Genomic DNA, 27836 nt, shown 5'->3' on the forward strand with positions numbered 1-27836 from the left:
AAAAGGTTATATATAATGGTAGGTACAATGTTTTTTTCACGTGAATTTTCTGTGAAAATCATTCCAAACACTATCGCAATTTCTTCCTGCATGTTGTCCGTCATGCTTATTCTGAAGTCTCACGATATTTTGCGAGATTCCCTGTGTTCATAGTCGAGACTCTGGTTGAAAATCTGTTTGTGTGTGGTGTGCTGTCTTTGTCACATCATGGCACACCACACACTATAGGAGCAAAACGCTTAAATCTAGGATTTTTTGTCCTCATGTTTGTGGTCTGTCACATTTTGAAAATCTTATAAGACGTAAAAAATCTTTTGGTGTGTACCCAGCACAACGCGCGAAAGTACATTTGAATTTAGCATTTGATCAGGTCATGCAGTGACGTTCTAATCACACCGGTGTGATCGTATGCTCCAGGGACCAGCCTAGACTGATCACACCGGTGTGATCTTACGTGCGAAAGGGTTTTAAAATATGTCAGTGCCATTGTCTTGTCTCAAGACACGTTTCGAAGGCCTGTTTATAAAAGATACTTATTTGTCCTAATTAAACTAAGGCCTAATTACTATTATATTTAATATTTTGAAATAGCTTTTATTTTTATGTTTTCAGATTTAATTTTAGTTTATATTTCTAGTAATTTTGATAGCCTATGTGCTTTTGTGATTGTTATTTTTTAAAGGGGTGGTTGATTATGATTTCACTTTTCTAACTTTAGTTAGTGTGTAATATTGTTGTTTGAGCATAAACAACATCTGCAAAGTTACAATGCTCAAAGTTTAAAGCAAAGGTAAATATTTGCTTTTAAAAGAAATTGCTTTTTAAGGACTACAACAAACGGCAGAGACTACACAACATTCCTCCCGGGTTAGTGACATCACCAACCCTAACATTTACATAAACCCCGCCCCCAGGAACTCATTTATAGATTATCATGACAGAATATGCTAATCAATGATTAGAAGATAACAACACATAAGCTACATAAATTCATCAACTAACCATTCAGAAATGTCCAGTTGCATTCTACATTTTGTCACTTCTTATTGAGTCTCTCCATCATTGTCTGACTCCGGTTTGAACATAAAAGGCTAAAAGTTTTAGAAATTTCCAGTGCATGTCTGTGTGAGGTAAAAGGACACAAGCTGTTGTAACTCCGCCCTCCGTGTCGGGAGCAGCAGCTCATTTGCATTTAAAGGGACAGACACAAAAACGGTGCGTTTTTGCTCACCCTCAAAAAGTGAAAATTTTAACATGCTATATAAAAATAAATTTTTACATTTACATTTATTCATTTAGCTGACGCTTATATCCGAAGCGACTTACAATTGCTATATATGTCAGAGGTCGCACGCCTCTGGAGCAACTAGGGGTTAAGTGTCTTGCTCAGGGACACATTGGTGTCTCACAGTGGATTCGAACCCGGGTCTCTCACACCAAAGGCATGTGTCTTATCCATTGCGCCACCACCACCCCAAAATGTGTGGTATTTTGAGCTAAAACTTCACATACACACTCTGGGGACATCAAAGACTTATTTTACATCTTGTGAAAAGGGCATTATACCACTCCTTTAAATATATTACTATTTAGGTTTATTTGTCCATTTTAATTTTAGTTTTAGTTTAGTTTTACTTTTTACTTATTTCCCCGTAATTTTCCCCGTGCTTGATGCAGATCTTCAACTAGTTGCCAAGTCAAAATTTCTAATTTTCATTTAGTTTTTCATCTAATATTTTAATTTTAATTTTAATTCATGGTTTGATTTCAACAAAAATGTTTTTAAAGGTTTTTGGTTTAAATTTTGAAAAGGGCTGGGCTTGCTTCATTGTTGACTTTGCATTATATAAAATAAAACTTATGTGAAAGGAAGAGGAGGAACTGGGGGGAAACAGATTGAGTGAGAGAGAGATTGGGGTGGACAAAGAAAAAAGGAAAAGATAGACTGTTGTGAAGTCAAAAAGGGGAGAGAAAAACTTAAAATTATATCCCTGCCTCCCTTTTGGGACCAACATCTGAAAAGTATCCAAAAGCTACATGTTATCCACAGCAAATAGCTGGCATGCTTGAGCAGAGGGGATTGTTTACTCTAGGAAGAACAAGATAGAGCAGCTGATGGGACAATGAAAGAGCAGAGAGAAAAACAGAAAATAAAGATGAAAAGATAGCGTGACAGAAACGATCTTGACAAACAGGCATAGACAAACATACTGTCCAAATTCTAGCAGTTGGTATTAAATGCAGTCAATGGCATTATATCTCTGGAAACTGCTGCTTTGTAATCCACGATGACTTTAACTCCCAAACTCCCAACACCCTCCCAAATGGCATTTTCACCTATCCATCTCTAAATTCTAACAGCAGCAACAGTGATTTTGAATGGATCAGCATGTTATTCCGGGCTATTTTCCCTCTCAATGCATGAGAGAACTGCTCTGAATCACAATCAATTTCCCATTGATGCTCATGCATAGCTCTTGGATACAAACTGCCAGACTTTCATTGATCTAGTGATCTGCTTACATCAACACACCGCCCTGGGTTATGAATTATTCTGTCCCAATGGTGACACCAAAACTAAAGCCATAGACTTTGATCACAGGCCTTTTTACAGTTTATGCAATGCCTGCTGAAAGCAAACATCTTCAAACAGGGACGCAGTATATAAATTTGAAAATATAAAACTTTATAGTTCAATTTCCTGAGAATAATACATGCTTTGATAAAAACATGAGGATAAAATGGAATCTTGTTGCTGATCTGAGCGACTTTTAAAATCTTTCCAATAATAATGTAATGGTATGACATTTTTAAAAGTAGTATAAAGCCGGGTGCACACTGCGATAATAGTCCTTTGCGATTGTTCCTTGTCAGATTGTACAAACATGATCCCCGATGTAATCCACGTCACACTGTAAGATCTCAGTTGTCATTAATGTCAGACTGTACGCAAACAAGAAGACTCGTCAAGAGTTTTACATCATCAATCAATGACACGTTCTGTAACAGTGAGGATTGAAACACGCTGGATAGAAATGGTGGCTATAAAGAAATCTCTAATGTAAGTTTTGGTCTTGGCTTGTCTTAAAAAACTAAGACAATTTGACGGTCGTTGTAGTAGGACAAGTCACACTGCAGGACTGTGAGTCAAATCTTCTGACACTGCCAGAATTTTGTCAGAGGTAAAATTTGATCGCAACGGTCATCGGTTGTCGCTGCTTCTGAACATGTCAAACTAACAATTAAAGACTTCAGATTTTAGCCTAGGATCAGAGGAATCTTTTAGGATTTGCAAAATTTGTCTCAGACGGCCAAATCGTGGCCAAAAACGTACAGTGTGACCCCGGGTTTAAGGTGTGTTTGACTTGAAGAGGCGCTGCGCAGACAGATCGGTGAATGACATCAAAGTACGGCAAGTGCGATCAGAGAGCAGACGGCCCGTATGCTTTCGAAACGCTCTCACAATACTTTGATGTCATACTTTAATAGACATCTGTCTGCGCAGCGCTGCTTCAAGTCGAACACACCAATAGACATTTTGACAGGGCTCGTCATGTGATTTCAAAATGTCTGCACCCATGAGAGGGTACCGCTCCATGTAGAATAAAAAAGCTTTACCTAGACTAATATGTCTGGAATCTTTGCCTCATTTAAGTGTACATCATTTTAATGACACTTGCTAAAGTGCTATTTATTTTCAACAAATAAATAGCCTACAGCTTAAAACGTCAGCTATGTAACAAAACTTAAATTAATCCTTCTCCGTCTAAACGCGTTAAGCAATTTATTAAGCAATAAAGCAGTTTTTTTCGACTACCCGATAGATCTACAGTCGTGGCATTGAACACATTGGGAACATGGAACTTGTCCAAAAAGTCTTCGAAATGCCCGCCCCCGATTCTGCCCAGCAGCGCGAGCGCGAGAGCGAGACTGACACAGAGCTCCACACTGACCGCATGCCTCTCAAACAGAAGACTCTACTCAAGAGAAAAGTTTCATGGTGGACGGCTGGATCTTACCTTTTGTTGAGATAAATCTCATTATTGCTTTTTGGGTCATGGTAAACTTGTATTCATCAACCCACAAGGTGAGTTGTTTTGATTTACTCAATTGTCAGATTAACGACAGATTATTTTTGCCTCAGCATTTTGAATTATCAAACCTTCAATCAAAAGTATACTAAATTTGCGTTTGTTTAGTGCGTACTATTAACAGCTAACCAGTGTTAATTTGGTAAATAAGAAGGTTCTACAGACTAGTCGTGTGTGATTGTGTGCATGACGGAGGAAACCTAATCTGCTGCTGTAAAATTAGTATGCGCGCGCCACTGTATATTTACAGTTCATGGCATGCCCCTTATGAGCGGCAGTCAAATGATGATTTGAATTCTTTATGATGAATTAAGTTTACTTAATAACATACTTTAGATAATGAACTTGATTCAAGATTTGGTTTTGGTAACTGATCAGCAGAACATGCACTCTTTTGCAATTTCTGTGAAGCAATAAAACCCAAAGTTCACAAATGATTAGATCAATGGACTAGTGAAAACTGCTTCAGCAACATTTCAGTACAGCAACATTGATCTGTCCTTGTCCTAGGCTATGTTTAGTTAATGTTCAGATGATCAAATTTCCATTAACTAGTTTATTAACTAGTTTTTATCATTGTGCTTCTACCTTTTGGGGATTTGTTTAGATTAGTAAATCATTTTGTAGATAGCATTTAGATTTATTAACAAATTAAAGTTAAAGAAGTGTAAATAAGATAATAAAGAGAATAAAGATGTGAGTAAAACTGACCCAGCCAGTTGCTGTATATTTTTTTCACTTAACACCATCATGGTATTTTCCATCATGGACTCACTCTGCCAGACGGTCATGCTGAGTGCTTTGAGTAAAAATAGGGAATGTTCAGATGATGAAATGAGTATATTTGTAATCATGATTTACGCCTAGAGGGCCCTTTTTTTCTTTAGACAACATGAGATACCAGAAAAAAGTGGAGGTCATTGGGTGAAAAGAAAAAATGAGGCCTTATCTTGAATGTTTGTTCACCTAGTTAGCTAAGTTATAGTGTAGCCTAGCTGATCAAGATTTAGTTTTGGGCAAAGGGAGAATGATGTTAAGAAACCGCACTTGAACCATTTTTCAGTTCAAAAGAACAAATGTTCAGTCAGTGTGACATGTTCAAATCACTTATTTTAATGACATCATGTGAATCTGCAGTGGACGGCTGCAAAAATCAAATGCTGTTAAGATCAGACAGATCAACTTTAATGCCCACATGAAAGAAGGCAGACAGTCCCACAGAAAGAAAGAAGAGGAAAAACCCTAAACGTGTTTCCAATCTGGGATGTGGGTACTGTACTGGATGTCTGTAATAGACAGAGATGTTTCCCCCAGGAATGCGTTCACACACGGGATCTATTAGACTGCGGTTTACGGGTTGACGTGTGCATCTCCTTCTTTGAAACAATGCACAGCCATTTCCACAGACATAATTCCATTGTTTGCATCCACTAGAAACAGCTGCAAGAATTATGTGACAGTGTGTTTTGGTTTATTGCCATATGTCAAGAGTCAACAGCAGCCCTGCTGAATGTCAGCGTACGAGTTGGTTATGTTATGTTTAGCACATTACATGATAAATGCCACCAACCATTCCCATTTCTCAGAAGATGTTGAAAAAAAAAAAAGATGTTTGGGGACAATGTTTTATTAATTCATTTTAGACCATACATCTATGGACAGATGTGATTTCATGTTTGACACGATGTTGACCTAATACTTGAATATGAATACTTCGAAACACAATTTAATTTAATTTATATACAAAAGTTTGGAGTAATTAAGATTTTATTTTATCATAAGTCTCACCTAGGCTGAATTTATTTGACCAAAATACATTAAAAACAGTAATATTGTGAAATATTATTACATTTAAAATAACTTCTATTTTAATATATTTTAAAATGTAATTTATTCCTGTGATGGCAAAGCTGAATTTTTTAGCATCATTACTCCAGTCCTCAGTGTCACATCAGCAGCAATCATTAATATGTTAATATGTCATATATATATATATAAATAAACACACACTTGGTCATTTCTAGGTCACTAAAAACATTTTTGTTTCATAAATACTCCTCTCTAGAAATACAGTACCTAGCAAATGAGGAAAAACCAAATCCTAAGACATTCTGAAATTCATGTTTTATTCAATTTTTCACTCAAATTGTTATGCTGATAATATAATTTGTAATTAAAATATTTATTTAATTGGGGGAAAAAATCACTAGTGGTGATAGACTTTTGGTCTGCTTTGATCCTGATCTGTGTTTCATATCCACCTGTTTCCCTCTCTCATACAGGACGTTTGTTGATTTTACAAGAACCCCTTCAAACCGGGACGTCTTGAGTGGACTAAAGCCAGCAGAGGGGGATTCAGGGTGAAGGAAGAGAAGAGGGATTAGGGGCTAATCCTGGACATGACCAATCTTTAAGGAGCCTCCGTCAAGCCGTACTATTGCCCAGATTATTACATTTAATTTATTGCCTTTTAAAGACCCTTTATCTCCCCTGGGGGATTCCTGGCGAGTGGGCCGCTGGATTTGAGTGTCTTAAAAAACAAAGGATCTGGAGCAGCAGCCGTTGGGAGTAGAGGAGCATGAAGAGAGTATACATGCAGGGATAAAGCAACAAGCCTCCCTGCCGTCTCACACTCCAGCAGGGTGCAGGTCAGAGGTCACTGAATGAACTTGGATTGGGAAAGTATGCAGTCACATTGATTACACAAAACTGATTAAGGTATGTGGATTCTGTTTGTTTTCAGTTGTAAAAATTGTTTGTAGTGTTTCTCCCAGGACTAAACAGCCGATGATTAGATTTTTAACCGACACTAATCAGGTAAAGGGTTTGGCTAAACGACTTGTGCTTATCACATACGGTGAGTCTTTAGTGGCAATTTAGCATGAAATGTGCAACACAGCCAAAGCAAACTTGTCGTGTACTGAGACATGAGACTTTACTCCTTTTAAAATAGTTCTCATTACTTTAACTACAGTCAAGCACAAATAAAAGGTCTGAGCTGACCCTAATGCTAAATTAGATCAAATAAACTACTAACAAACTCAGACTAATTGTGGCCCATAAAATATATATATATATATATATATATTTTTTTTTTAGGTTAGTTTTTGATATGAAAAAAATGAGAGAAAGTATTTTTTAATAGAAATTTGGGCTTCTTTTTTCCAACTTCATGTCATTGAGAAATGTACACTCAGTGTATCTTTGCTTTTACAATCTGAGACTGGGAAAATGCTCTGGTAAATAGACTTTTGTAACAGGATACCCTTAAAGTGAACGACCGAAATACTGTAAAGTGCAAGTGAATGACTGAGGAGTCAAAGCTGAATTTAGGCCTTTAAAGGGCACTACACTCAATAATTAAATAAAAGACTCATTAAAAACTCATCAAGTCAAATTAGCTGAGATTTACAGAACACACAATTTTAAATATATATACATTTTCACAGCAAAAGTTGATAATTAATGTTGCATTTCTGTGCCAATATCTCATACCAGAGACATGGCATCAGTTTCTTTTTAGGAACTGAATTGTGATATTGTTAACATTTGCATCTTCCAGAGCATGTAGCAGCAGATTCTCTGGGCCTTACTAAAGAAGGAGCTCATGGTTTCAGTCCTAAACCACAGAGATATCTGCAGCCAGAGCTGAATTTATTTCTGAACTGATTTTTTTTCAGAAGCACAAACCCAGAACAACTGTGAAGCCCAGAATCTTTGACCACATATGCAGCAGAGGTTTTCAGGAATTGGAGTCATGCATATTTTCAGCTCACATTTATCTTCACCGAATCTTTCTGGATATGAACAAAGACTGATGGCCAAAATGGGACATAGCTGAATGTGTCTGCCTTTTGAGAAACTGCGAAAATAAACTTTCCACTCAACTGCGGTTTTTATTCAGCTTGAACGGTGATACGTGTATAATTTGCTTTCTTGCGTTGTTCTCGCCATTTTCTTTTTAAATCATTTTTTGGGAGTTTTTTTTTACTGGCTCTGGAAACTTACGATTTGTACTTGGAGAAGCCATGAACCTGGGTAAGTTGTCTGGCCTGAAGGGCCTGGTTTCCCACTCCTCAGGAAAGCGTCGTTTTAAAGGTGACCTCACCCCGGACATGATCAGTCCCCCATTGGGCGACTTCCGCCACACAATGCACGTGGGCCGCGGAGGAGACGTGTTCGGGGACACCTCGTTCCTCAGCAATCATGGTGGAGCAGGAAATAATGCAGATGGAGACTCCTCCTCCACTTCAGAGAAGAATGAGGGATTCTTCTCCCGCACGTTTCGCCATGTCCGCAAGACCCCCGACAGGCCCCGCGGCGGATCCAAGGACCTTTCACCCCCACCTCCACCAGTTTCTCCAATCATAAAGAATGCCATTTCCCTCCCCCGGCTGGACGTGGACTCACCCAACGGCTGTCCCGTGAAAGTGCTTTTCCCTAGTTCACCAAAAACACCTGAGAACTCCACATGCTTATATGGTGAGTCTGTCTGCGTTCACACTCAGAATCAGATTCAAATTCAGAAGTGAATCCCATAAACTATGAGTGTTCTGTGTGTGTACAGAATACAGAAGTCGCTCCTGAAATGGTTAAACATGCAGGGCTGATCCCACAATTAAGGAATTTTAAATTTGAGATATCTAGCCTTAGAATGAAAATGAATGAAAAAATCTTGGTTTCCATGATGTATTTTTACATCATTGTCTAGTTTTACTCCTTTATATATATTTCATTTTCCCAGAAATTGCTGTTTGGGAGTAACTTGTCCGCAAAGTCGACGTTAAACATTGTGTCCATTGAGAGTCTTATAGGAGAAAATCATTTAAATGTATCACTTTAAAAATTGGCACCTCACATATAGATGAAAATTCTCTGTAAATGTGTTTCCAGACTTATTCAGTAATCATGAACAAATAATAATGGGAAATGTCATGGAAATGTATTGGTTAAAGGTGCATGGTGATAAACCTGTACAGGGGAGAGAGACAATATCAAAATTCACATTTTTTTTGTAGCTCCACAGCTCCACAGCAACAAATGATAGTTGTAGAACGACAATAATGTTGTAGAAATCAATTATTAAAATGAATCATAATGAATTAAATGTGTCTGTACCAAACAGGATTAAGCACTCAGAATAGGAGTAGGACAACCATATTTAGCAGTGTCTACACTAATGTTCAAACATTTGGGGTCAGTAAGATTTTTTTTTTTTTTTTTTTTTGGAAAGAAATTAATACTTTTATTCAGAAAGGACACATGAACAAAAGTGACTGTAAATACACTTATAATGTTACAAAAGATTTCTATTTCACACAAATGCTGTTTTTTAATATTCTATTCATCAAAGAATCCTGAAAAATTATCCATAGCAGGTTCCACAAAAATATGGTTCCATAAACTGTTTTCAACATTGACAATAAAAAGAAATGTTACTTGAGCACCAAATCAGTATTTCAGAATGATTTATGAAGGATCATGTGACACTGTAGACTGGAGCCATGGTGCTGAAAATTCAGCTTTGCAATCACAGGAATAAATTACATTTTAAAACAGAAAATAGTTATTTTAATTGTTATAATTTTAACAAATATATGCTCGTTGAGCATATAAAAGAGACTTCTTACCGGAAATCTTACCGACCCCAAACATTTGTGTCTCATGCATGTTTTGTCTAAATTAAATGTTTGTTTACTAGCTTTCTGTCCTTAAGGGAAACATGAGGTAGATCAAACAGAAAAGTATTTGATAAACCATCTAAACACCTGTGGCAATCCCAGACTCCTTTTTAGACCCAGACATTACAGTTCAGTGATCAGCGTCTGCCTCACCCATTCAAATACCTCAAACATGCCTCACTGGCTTCTCTGCAGGAGAGCCTGTTCAAAAACAAAACCCCTGCATGCTCATAAACACACACCAAACTCACACCCAAACAGTCTGATGTTTATCCTTAGTTTAATTACCAATATGTGACCCTGCCTGGACCACAAAACCAGTCACAAGTCGCACGGGTATATTTGTGGCAATAGCCAACAATAGGTTGTATGGGTCAAAATGATCGATTTTTCTTTTATGCCAAAAATCATTAGGACATTAAAGGTGCTCTAAGCGATGTTGGGTGACGTCACTTCTTGTTGACGTTCGAAGTATTGTCAAACAAAACGGAGGCTAGCTCGACCCTCCCTCCTGCTCATCCCGTCCCCTCCCTTCCGTCCTTTTCAGATGTAAATTCGGGACTTCGTGCGTTTCTTCTCCTTTTTCCCTCTTCTTTGCTATTTGTTCATTGGAATGTCGTCTCTTTGGTCGTGTGTCGGCCATATCAAAATTCAAGATAATATAATTCTAACATTAGTCGTTTTCCATGTCTAGGACATCTCTCCTCTAGCTAACTTCCCTCTTCATGCTTCTCTTTCCTCCACCCCCCACACCCCCCTTCATGTGCACGTCAATGTTTCGATTTTTTTTGCACCCTTAGATTCCAGATTTTCAAATAGTTGTATCTTGGCCAAATATTGTCCTATCCTAACAAACCATACATCAATGGAAACTTATTTTTTCAGTTTGCAGATGTATAAATTGCACAAAAAAAAGAAAGAAAAAATATTCAATTTAAAAAAATTGACCCATGTGACTGGTTTTGTGGTCCAGGTCACATATATGGAAAGTATTAGTATGCAAACTAAGTGTTTAATTCAGCTTACTGAATGACTCACCATCGGACTGATCGCTAATGTTGTTCTGACCAGGAGCTATGAATGAGATGTTTTAGTGCTGAGCGCACATCCCGTTTCAGAGCCCTGTTTTCAATCATGTGAAGACTTTTTTTGTATCCATATAATGTACAACTATCCTGTAGTTTGTAATTTCTGCCCTTTCTGTGTCAAGTGTGCACTTTAGCAAAGCTTTTTGTTAGAGAGAAATCTTTAAGGGACAGTTCACCTAAAATTTGTTAGTTTACTCACATCCTCATATCATTCCAAACCTGTGTAAATTTCTTCTGTGGAACACAAAAGAAGATTTTGTTAAAGATTTTTTTTTTTGTCCTTACAATGCAAGTCAATGGGGTCCAAAAATTCTAACATTTGGACCCCACTGACTTCCATTGTATTCACAAAAACACTTTTCATTAGGGTGAGTAAATGATGACAAAATGTTCGTTTTTGGTTGAACTATCTCTTTAAGGGTATCTAGTCCAACCACATGGCAGAAATGATTTGCTTCTTTTGCTTATGCTGCAGTCCGGAACCACTAAATGTAATGTGTAGGTTCTCACTGCCCTCTGTTGGTCAAACTCATAAGCAAGAACAATTTTGTTTTTCTTTCTTTGTTTTGCAGGTTTGGAGTCTGGCTTTGTGACCTTGCCGAGACTGTCACGCACTGAGCGTCCAGCCCAGGGCAGCTCTCCCTCAGCTTGCCCTCCTGAAATCCATAGAGGCTCACTCACAGACACGGGTATCCCGTCCTTTCCCTGTTCAGACTCCGTCAGTCCCTCCGACTCCATGAACTCTTTCACCCTGGATCTGGGCCCTTCCCTCATGTCTGAAGTCTTTGCTATGATTGACAGCCCTATGTGTGAAATGGCCAGTCCCATCAGTGAAAAGACACCGTCCACCGATGAAAATTCTGAGGTGGACTCAGACGCAACCATGTCCTTGGTGGACTCACTCCTGAGAGAAGACGATGACGGTAGGACACGGTTGTATGGAGGAGAGTGGAAACATTCAGACTTTGTTAATGGTGAGTCACCCAAAAGGTCCATGCTGGGGGATCAGATGCGCTCCTTCTCTGTTGAGGATCACGGCATGGAGCCGGAGAGTTTCCAGAGGGCTGCTGATGTGCTGGCACGTCATTATGGGAGTGGAAGACTCAGGAATACAAACACCAACAACTCTCACAGGAGAGAACCATACAACTATGCTGATGAGGAGGATGAGATTAAAGTCTAACACTATGAGATGCCTAAAGTCCAAATCACACAGCACTTTTAAAGGAATGGTTCATCAAAAAATTTGAATTCTGTCATTATGTTTGTTCCATGTTGTTCCAAAACTGCACAACTTCCTGTCTTCTGTGGAACTCGAAAGAAGATATTTTGAAGAATGTTTCAACTGTTTTTGACCAATTTAAGTCAGTTGGGTTCAATGTTGTTTTGGTACCCTAAGTTCTTCAAATTATCTTTGTTCTGCAGAAAAAGGTTCTGGAAGGTTTGGAATGACATGAGGGTGAGTAATTAACAGAATAAAATGTTTCGGGTGGATTACCACTTTAATAACAATCAAAGAATAAAATTGAAATAATGAGATATGACTCCAGAAAACTTAGAATACAACCCACAAGTCAAATGGACTATTGTTAAACTTTTGGTGCGTTTTTTGAGTGTAACAACCCCAGTTCTCATTCAAGATCATTATTTGGAAAAGAGCAGCAAGGATATTCACCTACAACTCTCCTTTTGTCATTCAAGTCCAAAAAGTCATTCAAGTTCGTAATGACAGGAAGGCGATGACAGAATTAAATTTTTAGATGAACTATTCCTTTAATAACATTTCTAAATGTTTGCAATGGGGAAAATGAAAGCTAATGGATTGTTATTTACCCCTGCATTCATCTTGTTTTGAAGAAAGTGATGAAAACCTGAAATATGAGCAGATCTACAAGGACAAAAACTAATACTGGCATCTAAAATGTTCACTTTTGTTTGATCCTACCTTCTCATCCCTAAAATATAAGCTTTGTTCCAGAGGAAATAAAACCGGCCACATTTGCTCTGTATTGCACAATAAACAGCTGGCTAACAATGGTAACAGTATACAATTAAAATATGCAATATTTTAGTTTGCAGTATTTACATTTCAAGTAAACCTTATGTAGTGTACAGTGATACCATGTAGAAGCACAGACATATACCTGCTAGCTAACTTGTATTTACTATGCAAAACACTTTGCAGTTTGCATTCATTTAGTTTTAATTGCTCATATTTCAATTGTAGATGACATTGTGTGGCAGTTTCATTTTTTAAACCCTTATTTACTGGGAAACCAGCAATCTTTACAAGACAAGACGAAGGCCTACAGGTCACTGTGATGCACAAAGATGTGATGTGCTTTGTTCTCACCTGAGCACAAAAACAGAAAAAATAAGCAACCATGACTGTCATTTCCTTTATTACATGATAAATATCTTCAGATCAACATAGTATTCAGTAATATCATGCCCACCAATGTTTATCAATGTATTATGAAATTATGATTAAATATTAATATGAATTTTGTTTGAATTTAAGTTTGTTTATTATGAGGAGTTGACCTCTCCATTCATTCCCTTAATCACAATATAGTATGTACAAATTGTACGTTTGTGCGGGTTTGCACAAGAAATATACAAAATAGCAATGTATGTTATCTATCAATGACAGCAATAAAGTTTTCATTAATAGAAGCTATGAACAACATCAGCCTTAAAATGCTTTAATAAGTGTAAGTGCAAATAATGATTTGACTTATGGCATTTAAAATGTCATGCTTCAGAATAAGCTTATACATAAATAGCTCATGTGAAGCGTGTCAGTACGCCTCAGATCGAAACCAAAGGAAGTCAGACTGTTATATTTGTGTCTAATAGTACCTAAAACCCGGATCTAAGACACTATAGCCAAAAAATAAGACGCACTACTGTTCAAAAGTTTGGGGTCAGTAAGATTTTTAAAGGAACTAATATTTTATTCAGTGAGGATGCATCAAATTGATCAAGTGACAGTAAAGACATTTAATTTCAGTTTCAAAAAAGGGTTCCTATTCATCAAAGAAACCAACTTTGATAATAATAAATGTTTCTTGAGCATCATATTAGAATGATTTCTGAAGGATCATGTGACACTGAACACTAGAGTAATGATGCTGAAAATTCAGCTTTTCCATCACACGAATAAATTACATTTTAAAATATATTAAAACAGTTATTTTAAATTGTAATAATATTTCACAATATTACACTGTTTTTACTACATTTTCAATCGAATAATGTAGCCTTAGAGAGCATAAGAGACTTCTTGCAAAAACATAAAACAAATCTTACAGACTCCAAACTTTGGTTAAAAGCTTAACCTTAAGATACTGCATAAACTGTTAAATCCAGTCGACTTTCTATTCCAAGACTCACTGAGCTGGAAAGGAGAGCTGCTTGTTCAGTGCTTGGGGTGGTTGTGGAGGAGGGACTTTGGGTCTTCTGCCTTGGGGTTTCTTTTGTGGTCCTGCTTCAGGCAAAGTGGGTAGTGGAGCTTGGGCAGTTTCGGGCTTTGGTGAAGGTGGGGGTTTTATTTCAGAACCTCTAGGCAGAGGAACAGGGAACATTCTCGTCTGGGCTGTGGATAAAGGGCCTGCCTGGCTCACAGGAGGACCTTTGGGGAGGTTTGGTGCCTTGTGCTGGATGAACGACCTCCTTGCTGTAGAAATCAACTGAAAATGTAGTTTCTACTACAGTAATATGACACAAAAAGCTTTAATAATTGCAGACATACGTTTGTAAGGAGCAGAGATCTTCAGCGTGGGCTCCTGGGGCTGGGAGGGCAGCTCCGGAGTTGGCTCTGATTGGCTGAAGCACTTCATCTTAGTCTGCAATTGGCTTTGGGCCTGTACCGGAATGTAACGAGGAAGTGCTGCAGGCATGTGATTCTGTGTAGGTGGTTGAGTGATTGGATCAGAATCGTTGTTGTCCCACACAACAGCATCACGGATCACCTGACCAGATTTAACTACTGTCGCCCCAAAGTCCTCAGATGATGCTGAGCTGAAATAAGCACAGCCAAAATAAAACAAGAGTTTTGTTAACTTAACTCATTTAGGAGAGTCTTGACCTTAGAAACTACAAAGGAGGTTCACTACCTGTCAGTTTTTGATAGGGATGGTCGACCAGAGGAGAGAGGGACAGAGGGAAAGACGTTGTCAGAAAGAGATCTCTGGGACATTGGGCTTTCAGGCAGTTCTGGGATCTCGAAATCAGCCTCTAAAAGTACATTTGATTAATTTGGGAAAAAAATTATATTTGGAATTTCACAAATTATTATTATTATTGCAATTACACTCTTTAAATTATTTAAGCAACATTTTAAAACATAAAACTTCCCAATTACATACAATAAAGGACGAACAGAAATGAACTGGAAGCATTAACCATACCAAATAGAATAAAATAAAAAAAACGTCATGGCAATTTATTGCTGTTTTTACCTCATGAAGGCCCTGTTTCACAGACAGGGCTTAGATTAAGCCAGGATTAGGCCTTAGTTCAATTAGGACACTTAAAAAGCTTTTATAAACATGCCTTAGAAAAAAACATTACTGGAATGAATCTTGAGACAAAACAATGGCAAGGACATATTTGAACTCTTTCCCCGCCATTGACAGAAATTTTAAGAAACAGTTTGCAACGGACATTCTACCCGGCCCACAGTGTGATGTCAGAAGCCACGCCCAAAAGGCGTGGGGAAGAAAATAAATAAATAATCGCTCTTCCTCGTTAACTTTGAAACAGGAAGAAGCATCGAGAAGACTTAACCCTCACACTTAATTGTTTTTCATTTACTTCTTGTATTTCTCTTTTTATGACAGACCGGACTGAAAAACCCTTTTAATCTGGAACCTACATACTGAAACCCACTCAAAACCTACCCTTGCGACTTAAAACCCTTTTCAATCGGAAACCTACATACAACAAATCAGGTTTCCGGGGCGGAACGGGAATGAGGAGTCACAAGGTGACGCATTGGACACGGGTGTGGCTTCTGAAGTCACACTTGGACGTGGGCGGAGTTGGATGACCAGCAAAATCTTCACTGTTATACAGTAGGGGGCGCTATTACATCTTCTGAAACAGTACTGAATCTCCTGATCAAAACAAACACATGTGTAGAAGCAGAAACAAGCAATAGCATATGTAAGCAGATGCATATGTAAAATAACGCGATCATCAACATTAAACAGCATATTAATCAAAACTACCTTACTGAATGAAATGTCCACCCAGGACGAGCTATAGGACTGTGAGGTTTTGGAGGTGTTGATGGACTCGATCAATGTAGTTTTTGACAAAAACTTGTTCTCAGCTTTTTGCTCAAAATCTTGCTTTTTAATGAAACTTACCCACATTCAAGTGTTGATAAAAAAAATGCAATAAGCTAGAATAAAACGTTTTCTTTCTTTTTTTCTTTTTTTTTAAAGCAGAGGCTCTGTTTTTTCTATTGATATATTTGATATATATATTTGATCTATATTATATGTTCAGATATTCATAAAAAAAAATAAAAAAAACTGGGGGCCATGAAAAGTTTGTGAAAATGATCAATGCTGGCGGTGGCTGGCAACTTAAAAAAATAATAATAATATCTGGCAGGGAAAGAGTTCATTGCAAGTTGCTTTCAGTTAAAACATGCATTTTAGTCAGGCTTAAGCCTTGTCTGTGAAACCGGGGGGAAGTGAGGTGAACAATGACTTTTGTAATGTTTCTGTACCTTCGGGGAAGAGGTTCTGGGAATACTGTATAAGAGGCTCTATGACAGTCACAACTTGCACCGAGGATGCAGATGCCATGTCCAGCAATGACGTCTCTCTGAAATAGAGAAAAGCAGAGGGTTATTTCAGGAGATTGAGTAGTAGATGCATAGATGAGAAGTCCAGACTTGTGTTTGTGTGTGCTATACTGACTCCTCACAGAGAGGCCACAGTAGATTAGGCCCAAGCACTATAGCAATGTTGCTTGGTGTCATCTTATTCACTGCTCGCTGCTCTGACAAGTGTGACAAAAACTGGACAAGGTATCTGATGAAGAGAGAGAGAGATAAAGTCAAAGATAGAACCAGAGTGTGAAAGTTAGGTGTGTACATGAACATGAACAGTTTGGGGTGGATGTGAGAAAATTGAAAATCTACCGTACCTGAGGTTATTGTAGTTTTCTGTGGGAAGTTTTTGCAACACTGTCCGTAGCTGCTTTAATTTTTCATCTGTTTCTTTTTCTCTAATTTAAAAAATGACAAGACAATGAAAATGGATTTAAACTCGGTATCTGAGGTGTTTTAAAATTATTGATACAGAAACAAACAGGCCACATGTACTGACTTACCCTGCAGCTGTGAACCAGTCATTGTATAGTTCAAATGTCAAGAGCGGTTCAGGCAATTCTCTCAAGTAACACTTAAGAGCCCCTGCAAAGACAGTGCAAACAAAATAACTACATATTTTTAATAATATTTTATATGCTTTGCATTTTGTGCCAATCAAACCTTTTGCTAAAAATGAAAGTAGTTTACGCTAAAGCAACATTTTGGAGCCATCCCAAACCCACATGACTTTCTTTGTTCCATGCGATACAAAAGAAGTTGAATGATTAGACCACTTATATCAAACCTGATGAATATATGCAGACATGAAACGTGAAGGAGATTTTTGCTATGACAAAGGGGAATGATTTCAATTGACTTTTAAAAATGTTCCATACACAAAGCTATATGGCTTCAGAAGACTTGGAATAAAGCACACCGATGTTTATGGTGTATTATAGTCATTTTCAAGCTCAATAGTGTGTCTGTCCCCATCACTGTATAAAAAAAGAGCAGCTCGGACAATCTGTTAAACGTTTAATTTTGTGCTCCATGTAAGAAAATCATACAGGTTTGAAACCACGTGTATAAATGATGACTGAAACGTTCCTGTAATAGACAACGATGATCCTAGAAACATCTATTTTTAATATGCTGCAGTTTGTCACCTCACCCACATATAGCAACCACATGTGGTGTAACACCATGCACTTTTCCCATCATTGTCAGTTAAAGCATCAGGCAATATCTTAGCTAATAAAAATATGTTCTAAGAACATTTAGCTAATGTACCCATTAAGTTAGGAAAATTGTATTTCTGATTGTTCTCAGGCGGGTCAAAACAACCAGTTTTCTAAATGTTTTAAACGTTACATTTGAATGTTTTCTGAACCGTCCATCTTTAACAAATTTGTAACATTCAAAAAACTTTAAACATATGTCCAACTATTATGATTCAGAAGAACAAAATAAAAGTGAATTCCGTGAACAATACACATTTAATGTTTTTGTGATAACGTTATTAAAGACCCCATAACTTTGAACAACGTTTTATTAATGTTACTGAAAGGTTTTATTCATAACATTGAGAGAACCTCAAGGTTAGCCAAAGTTCTGGGAACTGTTAGCTAAGACTAAGCTCATAACTCAGGTTGCACATTTAAAATGAATCAAAGAATTAAAAAAAGTTACAGTCTGTCACACAAAACACATTAGTGGCCTTTTACCTGCCACAGCATGTGGGTCAGAGCTGAACTCATTCTGGTCGACTGTCCCTGAATCCAGACAGCTTTTCAGTTTTTTCATAACAGATGCAGCAGCTGCTAGTCTGAACAACCCCTAGAAGATAGTCATAAAAAAAAAAGTGAGAGATAGTGAAGACGAGAGTCGAAAAGTGAAACGATCTACTGATGATACTGGGTAGAGTATGTGGGTGTTACACCCAGTTATGTGGGTGTGCAATTTTTTGTGTGTAGGTGCAAAGTTGCATATGTGGCTTTAAATACAGGTCTGTGTGCTTACCTCTTCCCTGAGTCCTGTACGAAGCAGCATGCTTACACACTCCTCAATAGGGACAGCAATCTTTTTCCCACAAGTCTTAAGGTGAGACAGCAGAGGCTCTCCGAATACCTTCTTTTCTGATGAACTCACTGGGGTCTCTATATTCAAACAGACAATTACACATTTCAAAGCTGTGAAAATGCTGCTGTCTATGTAATATGCAAATGTTTAGATGTTTAAATCACTGCTAAATGTAATTTCCCTCCGCTCACCAGTGTTGCTGTGACTCTCTTTCAGCTCTGTTATGTTTCTCTCCAGGAATTCATGGGAGGCCTTGTGATATTCAGCTTGCAGCTCTAGAAGCTGTCAGAAGGTCTCGGTTAGAGCAGTGAAAGACAGTCTTCTTTATATATATTTTCCCTTATATTTTATTTCCTTATTATTATAATTAAAATGATTGAAAACATTCCAAGGAGTCATCTCAGAACAATTAAATATAGATATGTATGGTTACACTTTATTTTAAGGTGTCATTGTTACAGTGTAATTATGCATTAAAGTACTGAGTAATATTAATTAACTACATGTACTTACTATAGGGTTAGGATTAGGATTTGGTTTAGGGTTAGTTGCGTGTAATCATGCATAATGTATAGTTATTACTATAGTAACTACATGTAACGTGTAACAAGGACACTGTCTAATAAGGTGTTACCATATGTATGTATATATAAACCACAAAAGTAATTAAATCATTTTATTCATACAATACCAAGAACACAAATAAATAAATAAATAAATAACCCGTGACCCTACAGAGGATAAGCGGTGAATGGATGGATAGATGGAATATAAAAATAATATTTAAAAAAGGTAATGATAACTCAGTTTTCTTTTTTTCTTTTTTTTTAAAGAGAGGAAACCATTTGGTGAGTCTGTTTTTATCTCACAGTAAAATCTAATCACTGTAACAATGGGCCTTTTTATTATGATAATAATGATAATGCTCAATGACATCTAGTGTAATACGAGTTGAAAGGAACAATTCTATTTTGGTATTGATTAAAAGCATTACTAATGGGCCTGTGGAGGTGAGGACATAAATACTCACACGAATGAAGTGGCTGGCGTACTCATCCTCTTTAGTGGCAAAGTGATAGAGGTCTGCAGAGTACTGATCCTGAGAGAAAAAAAATGTAGAGGTTTATTAAAAGTATTGAAGCCAGAGAAAGTAACAGAAATCATATCACACATTTAATGTCAGCTTAGCAAACCCCCAAAAGGATTGTTTAGATGATTTTTCACTATGTTTTTCTTGGCCGTTTGACAGTATGAAAAGTAGAGAGAGGAAATAAGATCAGCAAATGATGTGAGCTAGATATGAACAAGCTGTAAAGCAGAGATGTCAAACTCAGTTCCTGGATGGCCACTGTCCTGCAGAGTTTGGCTCCCCAACCCTAATTAAACACACCTGAACCAGCTAATCAAGGGCTGTATCCGAAATCCCCCCCCCCCCATACCCTTAAATAGGGCACTATTTGATGGGACAGCCATTTGAAGTGGTGTCCGAAACAATAGAGGACGTTATCGAGTGAACTCATTCAACATAATGCACTGCAATAACGAGTGTACAGCTCATGTACACTCAACAGCCAGAGAATACCCATAATGCACTGTGAGGGTTGTGCCGAATGAGTTCCCACGTCTCACCAGAAGATGGCGCCGGCAGCTGAATCATCCATCCATCCATCCATTTTCCAAACAACTGGTCCAATGTGGGTACAGCGTAATATCATACAGGTATAAATTCATTTTTAATTGATCATTAAATTGGTTTATACATGCTAGTTTCCATGCACAGAACTGCTGGAGTTGCCAGTTTGCTAAGTTTCAAATGATTATTAAACTGCAAGCACAAACTATGCAAAGGGGCAGCCCTTCCGACGCACTCAGTGTCCGAATTCACTCACTCGTTTTCATTCACTCCTTCAAGTGGACTATTTTAGTGGAGTAATGTAGGGAATAGTGAATGAGGGTATAGGGGGAGATTTCGAACAGCTAAGGTCTTCAAGATCACTAGAAACTTCCAGGCAGGTATTTTACATTTACATTTATGCATTTGGCAGACGCTTTTATCCAAAGCGACTTACATTGCATTCAAGGTACACATTTTACATTTTGTCGGTTCTTGCTTTCCCTGGGAATCAAACCCATGACCTTGGCGTTGCTAGCGCCAACGCTCTACTGTTTGAGCTACAGGAAAGCCTATTTTTGGAGCTGGTTGGAGCAACACTCTGCAGGACAGTTTGACACGTGCTGTAAAGTTTCAGTTTGTAGTCAAATTCAATGTTATCGTAACCATTTGTAAAAGCAGCCAAGGTTAGACCAATTCTAATCAACAACGAGGTTAAGGATTAGTATGAGAGTAGCAGAATATAGTCCTATCATGACAACTCTCTGAATAATTTTAGCCTGTTAATATATATGACATTGTAAATGTATTTGGTCTTGAGGGACTAGTGCTACATACTGTGTATAGACTTGCTACTGCCAGTAGATACACAGCAGATCTACAGGTGGAGCTGGGGGAGGTGGAGGATCTCAGGGGATCTCTAACAGTGAAACCAGCTCGCAGCGAACACTGAACCAGACCATTTAAATGTTGAGCAAGCAAGCAAGCTCAATGGCTGCAGAAACAGCAGAGGCCAATCAGTTGTTGTGTCATGTAGTAAAGGATGTGATTGCTAGCAGATGTAGATTTCATGTATAGAACCAGTTGCGCCATCTAGAGTTTCATGACTGAACTATGTTAAATTGGCCACGGTAGCATAATAAGTCTGGGACCAGTGAAAAAAAAATAAAAAATGTAACCAAGTTTAACCTTGATAGACTCCAGTCTCTTCCAGGCCTCCTCTAGATCATCTCTTAGACCGTCCTGCTTAGCCTGTGGGCCTGTGCTGCTCTGAGATCTAAAAGTGAGAGTGCATGTCTTCATAAAAGATGATTGCACAGATATGAAGTTGTGATTTACGTTGAAAGAGATGTTTGAGACACACTGTGGTCATATTGACAAAAATAAGAAAATTACCTGACACGGGCATTATTCCAGTCTGTTGTAAGTTTAGCAAACTGTTTTTTGTTTTTCAAAATCTCTGGCAGGTCCTCCTGCATAGATAACGTCAGCCATGAATAGGTCATGTATACTGTCTGTTACAGTTTAAATGGTTTAGTAGTAAGAAAAAAGCTACCTCACTAAGCTTATTCAGAGGCACAAGAACTTCTTTCTCCAACTTCATCTCAAAGTCAGCCAGAGTCCGAGCCAGGAAATTTTCCATGAAGCAGCACATTTCCAGAACTTTTCTGCAGAAAGGTTAGGTGTGCTTAGAAACAGACTGTAAATGGTGTATTTCCAAGGCAACTGTGCTACATTGCCATTTATTCTTAACTCTGGCTGTAAAAAACATTTACATCAGTAGTACCATGCTAGATATTATATATCATGCTCACCTTATAGAAGATTCACCATCAAAATCTTTAAAGCTCTCAGCCATACTGACGGACAGCATCATGAGGGGTAACTTTTTCTGTAAATAATGAAAAGTATGAATGAGCAAAGTGAGTGAGGAAATCAGGAAGTATAGAATGTCACGTTTTTGATAGTTCTGCTTTTAAACTATTAGTTTACATGGTTATCACAGCTAAGGGACAAATGTAACCGAGTAATTTCATGACAAAATGCAAAAGAGGGAAATATGAGGGGGAAACTGAGCAAAAACCAGAGAAATGGAACAGATTTTCCTCACTAAATCTTTTTTTACAAAGAGAAAGAAATGAAGAATGTTCTTGAAGAATAAGAAAATGAAAGCCTGCACTTCTGTGCTGCTGCCGCATGTTTGAAGCATATCCAAAACATTTTGTCCAGACATAATTATCTACACATAAACATAACGAAAACCTCAGAAGACTGATTCAGGGACTCTCCATCACCCCTGCAGCAATTTGGGATTAACTTCACAAAATGGTAGGCCAAGACAGACTTTTGGAAGAAATCCCACCATCATCTACTGTGATGGTGGTCTATGTGTAGATGATATTCACAGCCACAGCATTTCATCATATGACCATTTCATTTTTCTCTGTGAACATTACTCACTTTTCATATACAGCAACTGCTTACTCTGCTTCAAAATCTGTCCCAACACACTGACAAGCCACATGATTGAATCGGGGGTCAGCTTACCATCCGTCTCTCTGAGTCCGGTCCCGGCTGACTCTGCAGGCACCCTACCAACTTCTTATGAATGATCTGGGCAGCTTTCTTGGCTGGCTCCACACGTTGTTCCACCTTAAAGCAACCAGATGGAGCATTCATTTACAGGGCCCTGTATTCAAATACTGTTAACATAGTGTGTATGAAGGCATCTCAGCAACTGTGGTTTATGTAGATTTAAGGTGTAATGTTGGTAGAAATGCCTCACCAAAACCAGATCCTCTGAAAGAAGGTCAGTTGCATCTTGTGACCTACAAAACAGAAACAATTACCTTGAACATTACTTAATACAGATGGCAACCGCCACGAGGCCGCAGGTAATCACAGCTGTGTTGACATTCAGACCAACAGCATGATTGCAAATGTAATATTGCTTAATTAAGCTCAATAAATAAGAAGTTAATACTGAGTAAATTGTATTTACTTAACAAAAACAGTTCCAAACCACACCATAGAATGTGAGTGAACAAATTCACTCGACTCACTCATAAAGACTGTTTAGTACCTGAATGAATCAATATTTTTGAATTAACTGGTTGAATGATTGATTCAATGACTGAATCATAATAGACAGTGCTGCATATAAATATACTTGCATACTTATAATATAGTTGGCGAAAAACAGTATGTGAAAAGAGAAGTCTGACTTCTCTTCTGACTCCCAGTCTGAGAAGTCGGACTTCCCAGTATTCATAAAACAGTAGACAAGAATTATCCGGATGATTCGAGATTCTTAAGTTTGCATCCCATGGACAATTTACTTGACTTTACACATGACGAATGTGGTACATCTGGATTTCATTCATTATACAAACATTCATACTATATAGAACATGTTTTTAACAGTCCTTGCGAAATAAGAACTTATTCAAAAGACATACCTTCTCAGAAATTATGCAATTTCAGATGCAGCCATTGTTTTGTTCCTGGATAATTCAGTGTGTATGAATGAAACGGTTGAACAAATGATTCAACGAGTCACTTGTAACAATGTAACCTGTGCGAAGAGTCATTGAAAATCCTCACCACTAATATACAGATTGACAGTGATACACGCAGTGAAAAATCCCAGTGTTGTTGGATTGTATATCTGCACTTTTGGAACTCATTCAAAGACCAAAACTGACTTTTGTATAAACATATTTGACTCATAAAGATATGGTTTATATGTAATCAAAAAATATTTGTAAATTAGGTTCAGGCTTAGTATTAAAGTGCCCCTATTATGCTTTTTCAGATATTACTTTTTATACAGTGTCTGCAAATTTTTACAGATCAAAGTGCACAATAAATAAATGTATTGTCTCCCCCAATAAAAAAAACGAGTTGTCAGTAATTCCAGTCTGACTTTCGTGACCTGCATACGTAACACGGTAAAACATTTGCATAATGCCCATCAATGGTCTTGATTAATTATTGATGTATATATTTTCTAATCTACCGGGTGTTCAAAATCATTCAAAGTCATTTTGAGTTTTATATTGTAAACATTGTTACAGTGTGTACAATCACTGAGGGCTGAGGAAGCCTCCGGAGCTGAAGTTCAGTTATGGTAATGGCCGGTTAGTTTCTGATAGAAGCGGTAGACCAATCACAACAGGCAGACTGAGCCATCTGACCAATCAGAGCAGAGTACTCTCTCGGAAAGGAGGGATTTAGAGAGACTGACTGTGGAGTCGGTTGAGAATCTTTGAAAAATGTGGTGATGTGCAATTTATATTATGAGAAAATTAAAGTTTTTTTTTTTTACCTTTCACCATTGAAGGACCTCAAAAACAAAATTAGAAAATCTTTCAAATAGCATAATAGGTGCACTTTAAATTCTGAATTTATAGAAGTCACTTTTTCCAAGCAAAAGTTGCGGATAAAACAAACCATTCACTATACCTAACCAAAGCAGCTAAACTAAAATTAGTTTTGGCCAAAGCCACTGTAGAAAACAGGCCATGGGTTTAGGGGAAGTGGACTGAAGGCCGAAGCACAAACCATTTTACTCTCTCTCTCTCTCTTTTAACCACAATCTATTGTTCAGCATGTATAATGAGTAGATACACAATCTACATCATCATTTGTAACCTTAAAAGTCATCACAGAGACATGTGTTATTTCCTATGTATGCAATGTTTCTAAAAGCATCCAAGAACACAAAAACACGAGAAGCCACTTTTGTGTCTCTGAGGAGGGGACCAGGTTTCACTGCAATTGCATCAGAAAATCATGTTCTATTTGTCTGTATCCAAGTCTTATTAGTCTTATTTATTTGATTAAAAACACAGTATAAACAGCAATATTGTGAAATATTATTATTGTTTAAAATAACTGTTTTCTATTTAATATATTTTTAAAATGTAATTTATTCCTGCATGTTAAAGCTGATTTTTTTTTTTTTTTTTTTTTAGCAACCTTTCCTCCAGATCCTTCAGAAGTCATTCTAATATGCTGATTTGGTGCTCAAGAAACATTTCTTATTATTATTATCATCCATGTTGAAAACAGTTGTTCTGCTAAATTTTTGTGGAATACGTGATACATATATCCTTTATTTGAAATATAAATCTTGTAATTATAACAGTCTTTATACTGTCACTTTTGATCAACTTTAATATGCATCTTTCCTGAATAAAAGTATTAATTCCTTTTTAAAAATCTTTCTGACCTTACAAACTTTTGAACACTAGTGTACATCAAATATCTCAATTACAAAATACTATCACAGGCTTTATTATAGATTGTATAGTTTGTTTGTTTCATAGGACCTTAACAAGCACTTGCTGTACATACGTGGTATACGGTTTCAGCTTCAAAGGTCACACTAACTTTTTTATCAGCAAGGTATTGTCTCTGCTTTGAGCCTGGGGTTAAGAAGTTTATTAATATCCTGTTAACGTCATATTAGGGAGGGCTGCAAAACTAGCATCTTGTTCTTTGCAACCTGCAGATGTGCTCTCCACCCTCAGCAACTAAAAACTGACAACTTTATTCACGGCCTCTTTCAAAATCACTGTCAAGTGTTTAAGACTCTACATAATAATAAATGTATGTGAAATATCTTCTCAAAGAACATACTTTTAGCTGTGTATATGAGAGTGCAAATATCACTGAAATCAAAAATCTAATATTGGTACACATTGTTTGCGTGACATTTTGTTTTTGCAGTCAGCCCCAGCTATTTCCTCAGGCTTAAACAACTGAAACTAGACTCAGCCTGAAATAAAGTTACCAGTCAATGAAATTGCCAGAAGCAAATATGCTAAAGTTATAAGCATATCAATTAATGAACAATTGTACTGTTATTAGATTCATGCTTTCACTACAACAGACACTTCACAAGCTACCACAAATGAGTCATGTTAGGAGAAATAAAACAGCTATCTATCATATTAATATTTTGTTTAGCTACAAAAGATAAGCAAGACTACTGAAAAAAACAGTCACAACTTGGTCACATGTAGTGACATTCCTGTAACAGTCACATACAACACCACAAACAGTCTGAAATCAACAAATGAAAGTACTTACTTCCCCCCATTTCCAAACTGCTTTAAGATGTTAAACTGCTTTAGCATGATTGTGAAGAAACTGATGCCTTCAAGTACTTGTTCCTAAGCGAAGGTCAATGGTATATTCGTTTCATTTGATAGAAAATATTGCTCTCTGAACTCCGTAAACAGGCATGTCATTCAGACTCGAGTCAGCAACAGTCTCAATTTGACTGTTTCACATTTGAGCACACACCTCATCGACTCGGAGAAAGAGGAAGTTACCAAATGCATAAGAGGAAAGACAATTTCATATCGTGCTGTGAAAGTCATGCAGTCCTCTCTGGCCACAGAGAACACTGAAGTAGATTTGCACAGCCTTCATTTGCTATATAACAAAAAAACACATTAATAATCATGACCAAACATTTTGTAACAACTTTTACTTCAACCAATGTCATTTAAATTACACTTATTTTTTATTTATTTTTATTTAAATTAAAGTAAAAAAACTGGCAGCTATGTTTTTTTTTTACAGAAATTAACCGTAAAAAATACAGTAGCAACATTTTAGGTTTTACAGATTTAACTTAAATTTACAGTAAAACATACATATATCATTAACTGATATAGGCCTAATGTAATACCAACCTATTGAAGTCATTCACACAAATACAAAACATCATCATGGTAACACACAGACACATGACACTTAAGTAATGCAATAAACATTAATTTAACAACATTAGGTGTAACAAAACTTACCTCAGACTTTTGAATGGTGATGTATCATGGTTTCCACAAAAGCAACAAAAACTTTTTTCAACATTGATAAATCAATGAAGACATGTTTCTTGAGTATAACATTTCTGAAGGATCATGTGACACTGAAGAATGATGCTGAAAATTCAGCGTTGTCATTTAGAAAACTAGTGCAAAATGCCCGTGCAAAATCAGTTTTTGTGTGTGTTTTTAGTAATTGTTGGTTTGGTGTATTTGAGTGCTCATTGTTACAATTACACACCAAATGTTCAGTGACATTTTTATTTGTGCATGGTAGAAAGGAAATACTGATACTGACATAATGACATACAATAAATGTGGAAAATGTAACTACACGATTCAGGGAGCAGGCTACACAGTGATCTCAGAGAAAACGCTACTTAAGCTACGCTGCTTTCTTCGACCCTCTCTGTCTCTGTTCCTGGGCTGTGCTCACTCAGTGTGCAGTGTGAGAGGGGGAGGGGCCAGCTGCGCTCACTCAGTGTGCAGTGTGAGAGGGGGAGGGGCCAGCTGTGCTCACTCAGTGTGCAGTGTGAGAGGGGGAGGGGCCAGCTGCGCTCACTCAGTGTGCAGTGTGAGAGGGGGAGGGGCCAGCTGCGCTCACTCAGTGTGCAGT

At 37.4% G+C, this 27836-nt stretch overlaps 2 protein-coding genes across 3 annotated transcripts; one reads left to right on the forward strand and one right to left on the reverse strand.

Annotated features, from left to right (window-relative positions):
• Nucleotides 1-3919: 3919 nt before the first annotated feature.
• Nucleotides 3920-13368, forward strand: cdc42ep1a (CDC42 effector protein (Rho GTPase binding) 1a). 2 transcript variants are annotated; one of them, XM_082151139.1, is made up of 4 exons: nt 3920-4087; nt 6374-6809; nt 7654-8573; nt 11433-13368. In XM_082151139.1, the coding sequence occupies exons 3-4, from the start codon at nt 8120-8122 to the stop codon at nt 12041-12043; spliced, it is 1065 nt and encodes a 354-aa protein (XP_082007265.1). In that variant the 5' UTR covers nt 3920-4087; nt 6374-6809; nt 7654-8119; the 3' UTR covers nt 12044-13368. The 2 variants fall into 2 exon arrangements, with proteins under 2 accessions (XP_082007265.1, XP_082007266.1); XM_082151140.1 differs by having other exon boundaries at nt 7772-8573.
• sh3bp1 (SH3-domain binding protein 1) lies at nt 13246-26702 on the reverse strand. The gene is made up of 18 exons (XM_082151133.1): nt 26478-26702; nt 23167-23209; nt 22929-23033; nt 22196-22272; nt 21937-22048; nt 21777-21853; nt 21570-21657; nt 19800-19868; nt 18961-19051; nt 18710-18846; nt 18415-18526; nt 17212-17293; nt 17026-17106; nt 16797-16910; nt 16604-16701; nt 14979-15099; nt 14615-14883; nt 13246-14539 (listed from the first exon to the last, which is right to left on the reverse strand). Exons 1-18 carry the CDS (start codon nt 26522-26524, stop codon nt 14253-14255), a joined length of 2010 nt encoding a protein of 669 aa, XP_082007259.1. The 5' UTR covers nt 26525-26702; the 3' UTR covers nt 13246-14252.
• Nucleotides 26703-27836: the final 1134 nt, after the last annotated feature.

This window comes from Leuciscus leuciscus, assembly GCF_965113295.1.
Source record: "Leuciscus leuciscus genome assembly, chromosome: 21".
NCBI lineage: Eukaryota > Metazoa > Chordata > Actinopteri > Cypriniformes > Leuciscidae > Leuciscus > Leuciscus leuciscus.